At 38.7% G+C, this 7,500-nt stretch overlaps 1 protein-coding gene across 2 annotated transcripts in view; it reads right to left on the bottom strand.

The window, feature by feature from the left end:
- Positions 1–7,500, bottom strand: part of LOC115215837 (organic cation transporter-like protein) — a 95,303-nt gene that overhangs the window by 26,680 nt on the left and 61,123 nt on the right. The window contains exons 1-2 of one of the 2 annotated variants that reach the window (XM_029785165.2): positions 2,560–2,871; positions 68–290 (exon numbers count right to left, since the gene is read on the bottom strand). In XM_029785165.2, coding sequence (XP_029641025.1) covers positions 68–290; positions 2,560–2,705 — 369 coding nt within the window. In that variant the 5' untranslated portion in view covers positions 2,706–2,871. Of the gene's footprint in view, positions 1–67; positions 291–2,559; positions 2,872–7,500 lie in introns of those variants that run through there. The other variant, XM_029785167.2, reaches the window with a different exon arrangement.

The following is a 7,500-nucleotide window of genomic DNA, read 5'->3' as shown; positions in this document are numbered from 1 at the left end:
TGCTGGGCAGATAGAATGATAGATAGATTAGCTTACATGTGGCGTGTGACTTTCAAAAGAACCTTACCTGAGTGGTGATTGAGTTGTGCGTGTTGGTTTTATCATACACCCAAGAGCTGCACTTCTGTGTCGTTCGATTTCCATTTTCTGTGGTATTGGAATATATCAAACATTTATCATAAACCACCTCCCCTTCATCCTCACTCTTTGGAATATATTCGTTGATCAGTTCTTCATGGATTTCACTTTGGATTTTATACGTGTCGTTGTCGTAACCAGGAATAGAACACCTAGGAAAATATACACAAATAGGTTTACTCTTTACTCTTTTACTATTTTACTTGTTTCAGTCATTTGACTGTGGCCATGCTGGAGCACCGCCTTTAATCAAGCAACTCGACCCGGGACTTATTCTTTGTAAGCCCATACTTATTCTATCGGTCTTTTTGCGAACCGCTAAGTGACGGGGACATAAACACACCAGCATCGGTTGTCAAGCAATGCTAGGGGGACAAACACAGACACACAAACACACAACACACACACAATACATACATATATATATACATATATACGACAGCTTCTTTCAGGTTCCGTCTAACAATCCACTCACAAGGCATTGGTCAGCCAGGCTATGCAGAAGACACTTGCCCAAGACTGCTACGCAGTGGGACTGAACCCGGAACCATGTGGTTGGTAAGCAAGCTACTTACCACACAGCCGATTTTTCATTTAAATTAAAATTACCTCTTCTGTAGCGTTACACCCACCCCCACTTTTTACTTTCTTTTTCTTTTTCTGTTTCTTTGTATTTAAATGTTATAATTTAGACACAAGTTTGGTTATCTGGATAAGAAGCTTGCTTCTCAACAATTTCGTCTTAGGTTCAGTCCCAATTGGCAGCACCTTGGGCAAGTGCTTTCTACTCGGGCCACATGGCCGACCAAAGCTTCGTGAGTGGATTTGGTAGATGGAAACTGAAAGAAGCCCATCATATATATGCGTATATACGTATGTGTATGCATGTGTGGGTATCTGTGTGTATATCTGTATATATATACATATGTTTTTTGGCTAATCCTGGAAGAAAATCGGCAATTTATCTCTTTAGTGCCGGTTGAGTTCCGCATCTGCGCGATGGATTCGAAAAATTAGAACCTATAGACACGTGGCGGGTTATTTATCGCTCCGTGTCTATGTGTTCAGTGCTGGCAACCTACTGAAGAAGCAGCGCCGGATATAGGCTGAGGTTATTTTATTTCAGTCTGTATTTAAGTCTGCAGAAACCTTGCAGGGTCTAGGATAATAAGGTAAAAGTTTTTATTTTTCAATCACTTTCGGAATTACAACAATTAGTGGCTTGGAGTTTAATTGCTCTTTCTAGTGAGTCAAATATCCTATTCTTTTGGTATCTCTTTTGTGTTTGAATGTACACTGTAATTTTCTCTCTGAATAATATGTAGTCTATTGACAAATTTTTTCCTTCTCTCTAGACCACCGGTAACTAAGAATTTTTTCGATAAATATTCTTGCCCCCTAAGATTTTAATTATATATATATATATATATATATATATATATATATATATATATCATCTATGTGTGCATGTATATATATATATATATATATATCATTTATGTGTGCATGTGTGTGTATGTGTGTGTGTATATATATAATTGAAATAATTTGGGGTCAACAAGAAAGAGTACGGTTGGATGTATATTTTCAATCACTACATTTGTTTCTACGCAACGTAATTGTCCAGGCGTACAGGTACTTAATTGTGCAACGGTTTCCATCATCATGTGATCTAGTTGTGTTTCCTCAGGCGATATGTAAATATTGTCTCCGAAAACTAATTCAAGGTCCGTTATCGCCACCATGTCTCCTCTTTCCAAAACGTAAGCCAGAAACACGCAACATCACTAGCAGACATAATATGGAAATTAAAAGAAGGAAAAATAAAATATGATACAGAATGGTCAATAATAAAAGATGCACACCTTAATAATATGTTAGCCAGCATATGTGACTTGTGCTTTGAGGGAGCCTTGTACATTCTGTTAAGTAACGAAAACGTGGTAAGCAAGCATACTGAGAAGATCTCAAGACGTTGTCACTGCACCAAATTTACATTTTCCTGATACAACACAGAAAGTTCTCTAGGCTTCTGAAATAATCAGAGCGCCCTGCTCCGCAAGGAGCATAGACAGCTGCCAATCTGAAGGACTTACCGCTGCTGTGCTTCACGTGAAAGACCACCAACCTGCCCTCTGGGTCTACAAGGACAGTTCTTACGGCTAATTCCAGATTTTTCCTGAGCAGAACTGCAGCTCCTCCTCCCACTCCAGGTTGTCTTGGAGAAATAAACTCCTCGTGGCCATTTAGGGGAGTGGTGGTGAAAAAGCCTGCAGTTCGCTCAGTCTGATTTCAGTAGTAACTACTAAATATAATCTAAGCAACCTGAGGTCATCAAGGAGGAAGTTTTGCTTTCCATTCGTTCCCAGCCTGCGTACATTTATGCAACCTACGTTGAACAAGAGCATAAAGTTGTCTTACCTTTTTCTGCCTTTTTTTTTTGGTGACAGTAGACCATTTATTGTCTTCTTTGGGTAGTTATTGTATTTCATTCTCTGTTGCCGTTCTTGTAATTGGTTTCGTTGGAACCTTTGGGGCTGGTGGCTGGGTTTCAGGTGCTTTTTCATCTGGTTTTCCAGTATTTTCAGTGTTTTTTACGATGCTGTTGGTTTGGTGGTCGGTGTAGGCACCGATGGTGGAGGGTATTCAGATCTTATGTGGCCCTTTTAGCCACACTTATAGGACCTGGGCTTTCGCCCCTCCACCATTACCCTTAAATTAGTTTCATCCCCGATTACTATAGTATCTATTTCTTTACTACCCACAAGGGGCTACACACAGAGGGGACAAACAAGGACAGACAAACGGATTAAGTCGATTGCATCGACCCCAGTGCGTAACTGGTACTTAATTTATCGACCCCGAAAGGATGAAAGGCAAAGTCGACCTCGGCGGAATTTGAACTCGGAACGTAACAACAGACGAAATACGGCTACGCATTTCACCCGGCGTGCTAACGTTTCTGCCAGCTCGCCGCCTATTACTATAGTGATTACTATAGTATCGGGGATCTCATCCAAATCGGCAAGGGCTTCTTGGCTTAACATTTCTAATCCCTATCACTACCAATTTTGTCGGTGGAATTCGTGACCCGGAGGATCGATATTTTGTCCTCCAAGTCCAATGTCAATGCCGCTAAGCAACATCCACATCTGGTGGTATTTCTTTTACCTTCACGACCTGAGCGGGGAGGTGGAATGCTGCTCGGCTTTTTCTTCCATGGCGAATCTTACTTCTACAGAGGCGAACTTTTTCCCCCTGGTGATGTATGTGATGTCCTTCCATATAGGCTGCAGGCACTTTTCTATTGCCTCCTTCGAGGCCATATTGATTTTAAAAACTTTTTACGATATGCGTTTTAAAAAACACAGTTCTCCTCTGTGGGTCACATCTTCTGGCCGAGTAACTTTCACATTGTGCCATTCCTTCTGGAATAGGCCCTTATATTTATTCAGTTCATTCCTACAGTCTTCTTTAGTTATACTAGCTGCCGTGGCGAAGTAGAAATTTTTGATTGAGTTTTGTGACATTTTTGGTTGCGTGTTCAAAACATTTTTCCAGAATTGAATACTTTTTCCAATAAGGCGTCAGCTAATGAATCTTCCTCCTTCGAAGAGGTCAAGTTTTCAAAACTAGTTGTCATTATTATTTAAAATTCCCCCCATCCAATGAAGGGGGTGGAAACGTAACAAATCTGCTTCGACGCAGATAAAAGATTTACAACAATAACAAGAAACACAAAAGAGTTCAACAATAGAAATGAACAAAATATCAACAAAATATCTTCGCAACAGAAGAAAAAGACCTCCGACAACTTCGAGTTGGCGGTTTCAAACTCTTTTGTTTATTGAACATTATGGACAAAGATACAGAGGGGACGAGACAAAGACACAGAAAAATAAGGGAACGGGGTGGGTAAAAAAAGGAAATAAAAATGAAAGATGAAAAAGGGGGGAAATGGAGTGATAAATACGAGGGACCCCACCAAATACGCAATATCACTGAATCTTATTCAGATTACGGTTTTGAAATCAAGAATATATACATGTGTGTGTGTGTGTGTGTGTGTGTGTGTGTGTGTGTGTGTGTGTGTGTGTGTGTGTGTGTGTGTGTGTGTGTGTGTGTGTGTGTGTGTGTGTAGATAGATAGATATAGATATAAAAACCAAAGATATTTTATTCCACACGTGTAGAAATATAGAAACAAAATAGAAGCTGAAAATGCATTGAGAATAGTTAAAATATCTTATATCAAAATATTTGAAGCTTTAACCGGTTTTATAATTTACACTGATTTTCAAAAAGTTCAAATAGAAAGACATGGTTTGTTTCTGACTAGTGTTTGAAGTTTGCCCTGCTTTATAGGGAGCCATGAACTCCCTATAAAAACAGCATTTATCACCCCTTCATAGTGGCACTTCCAAGCCCCTTTCTTTGCAGAATCTCTAACTGCAAGTGAACCATCGTCCATGCAAACACATTTCACTCCTACAACATCATGATTTTTCTCTGCCATACTCTCTTGCAATCTGAAACACCACAAGCCTCTGGTCTTTATGCTGCAGAACATTGGCAAAGTTCTACCTTTTTGCTTCTGCCCTGTCTAAATATACCTGTCTTCTATCTTTCCTCCTGGCTTCCTGGTATAGTTCTGTGCTATTACCACTCTTCCAGCCCTTTCAGACCCGTTATATTCTCTAATAGCCCTGTCTACTTCCCTGTTCCACCACCATGTCACCTTAGGTGTGGAGAGGACTTTGCACCAGCCACAAATTTGGTTAGTGGTCCCCATTGCGTAGTCTCGTCAGAACCTCCACTTGTCCTCTATGTTATTCATATATTACTATCTTCTCCTCCTCCTTGCCAAATGCTTCATTTAGAATCTCTCTAAATCTCTGACTATTCAGAGGATCCTTAGGCTTCCAAATCTTTCTTTTCCAAACTGGTTTGCTTCTTGGTGTCTTTCTAGCCTGAACTCTGAAGTCACTATTAACTAACATATGTTGAGGTTAGCACTCTTCACCTGGGAAGGGCTTTGTATTTCTAAGCAACCAGCTTCCCTGCTTTGTGGTGAGAATGTAGTCAACCTTGCTTTGTGTGGCCACCACATTAATCAGTGAACAGGTGGCTGGTTGGTTTCTTGAAGTCGTAATTGAAAATCATAATTTCCTTTACATTGTGCACACTCACCTAAATGCACAAACAAATATATTCATATGCACGTATGCATATGTGCACATGCACACACACACACACACACGCACACACACCACACACACACACACACACACACCACACACACACCACACACACACACACACACACACAACACACACACACCACACACATATATATATATATATATATATATATATATAATATATATATATATATAAAAGCTATTATGCATGTCATTGACGTACGTTATCACTGGGTGTTTATCACCTGGTTTGTTACGGTTGAAATGGCATTGATGTTATTCCTTTTATATCGAGTTACTCAAATGGATTATTTTTAACTGTAAAAAGAAAAACAATAAATCACATCTGCTACCAATACTGTACACGTTATTTTCAAAATAGTGAAGTTTTGAAGAATTCCTTCGATTCTCATTGGAATTATTGTCCACCAACAACATTTACTGTTCATTCAAACAGGCAATACTGTTCATTCCTCTTCATTCCCGATTTCCTCCTCCTCGTCCTCCTCCTCATCATCATCATAATCATTTAATGTCCATGTCCCATACATATATTCAGTGGTTTAACAGGATCCAGTGGGCCCAAGAACTGCACATACCACGTGACCTAACACACCATGGGTCATGTGACTTCTCTCAAATTCCCAAGAAAGGAAGAAGTGCCAGCTCGTTTCTGACTGGTGTTTGAAGTTTGCCCTGTTTTTATAGGGAACCATGAACTTCCTATGAAAACAGGGCAAACTCCAAACACCAGTCAGAAGTAAAACAGCTGCAACATAAGCCACGTCTTTCTATTTGAACTTTTTGAAACTCAGTGTAAAATGTGAAACCGGTTAAAGCTTTAAGTATTTTGATATAAAATATTTTAACTATTCTCAATGCATTTTCAGCTTCTATTTTTTTCTATATTTCTACCCGTGTGGAATAAAATATCATTGTTTTCTATATATACTCACCTCACAAGGAACGAAAATATCACAAAAATCCGACCAAAGCGGAAACACGTTGAACCTAGAGATACTAAAAAACTGAAAGAGATCTCCAAGCTCACAGTCTAATCCAACAAAATCGACGAGATACAGACCTACACCAAGAAAACGCTTGAAGAAGGAAGAAAAACGGAAGAAACAGCAGTTGTCCAAACCCTCAAACTATAGAAACAATGATGCTCCAGATGCCGGAACAAAATCCGAAAGCTGAACTAGAAGATAACATGAAGCGGAAACGAGAAACCTCTGCAATCGAAAACACTATTAAACATATATGGAACCAAAACTTCACAGCCCGTAAATTTGCCTTTGGAACTTCATTTAAAAATAATGGCAAAGCGGAAATATATGAAAAATGGCTCAATTCAAAACCGATCATCCTCCCAATGAAACTACAAATAAAACCTATCGCTGATGAACCCGAACAACAACAGAAACTCAGAGAATAGAATGTTCTCGACAAATTCTGAATGGAAACCCAGCCATTATGGCCAAGAGCAAATTCCAACGAAGTAAAATTTAAAACGATTGATACACAAATGCAAACAGAAATTTCAAAAACATCCGAAGGCCGCGAAAACAATAAACTTTGGAAAGAAAAATGTTAACACGAGGAATTAACATCTCTTCAACGGTAAGAGAGAAGTGCTCTTTGGTTCTCCAATTATGAATCTCATTTTAAAAACGAGTACTCTACCGAGAACCTATTCCTAAAGAAAGTTAAAATCCACAAACCCCATTCGCAACTGATTAATAAAACCTCTAAATATGGAAATTATAGTCACCAACTCCATAAGGACAAGTCAAGACTATTTCAACAACAAAATAATCCAATCAAAACAATCGAAGTTTTCTCTGCGACTGGACAAAACTTTCTCCAAAACCAAAGATTTACACAACGGATAAAAAATATAAACTTAAAAGACAATTGCAGAAAGAAACAAACACAGTTCAGAAAACAAATGTACAAAATCGATAAGAAAGACCACAAGCTAACAGAGGAAATGTCCTTTGATGTATAAATAGAAATAGTAATAAAAGGAAAACTTTGAAAAATTATTTTTGAGATCTAACCGACAGAGTTCTCGACACCAAATGGTACAAACCAAAGATAAGTAAACTATCGAAAAAAAAACATAGAAGAAATTAATGTTTTGTCAAAAGGTCTAAAATT

Source organism: Octopus sinensis, linkage group LG9 (assembly GCF_006345805.1).
Source record: "Octopus sinensis linkage group LG9, ASM634580v1, whole genome shotgun sequence".
NCBI lineage: Eukaryota > Metazoa > Mollusca > Cephalopoda > Octopoda > Octopodidae > Octopus > Octopus sinensis.
The sequence above is the reverse complement of the archived record's forward strand: the minus strand, read 5'-3'. Positions and strand labels throughout refer to the sequence as shown.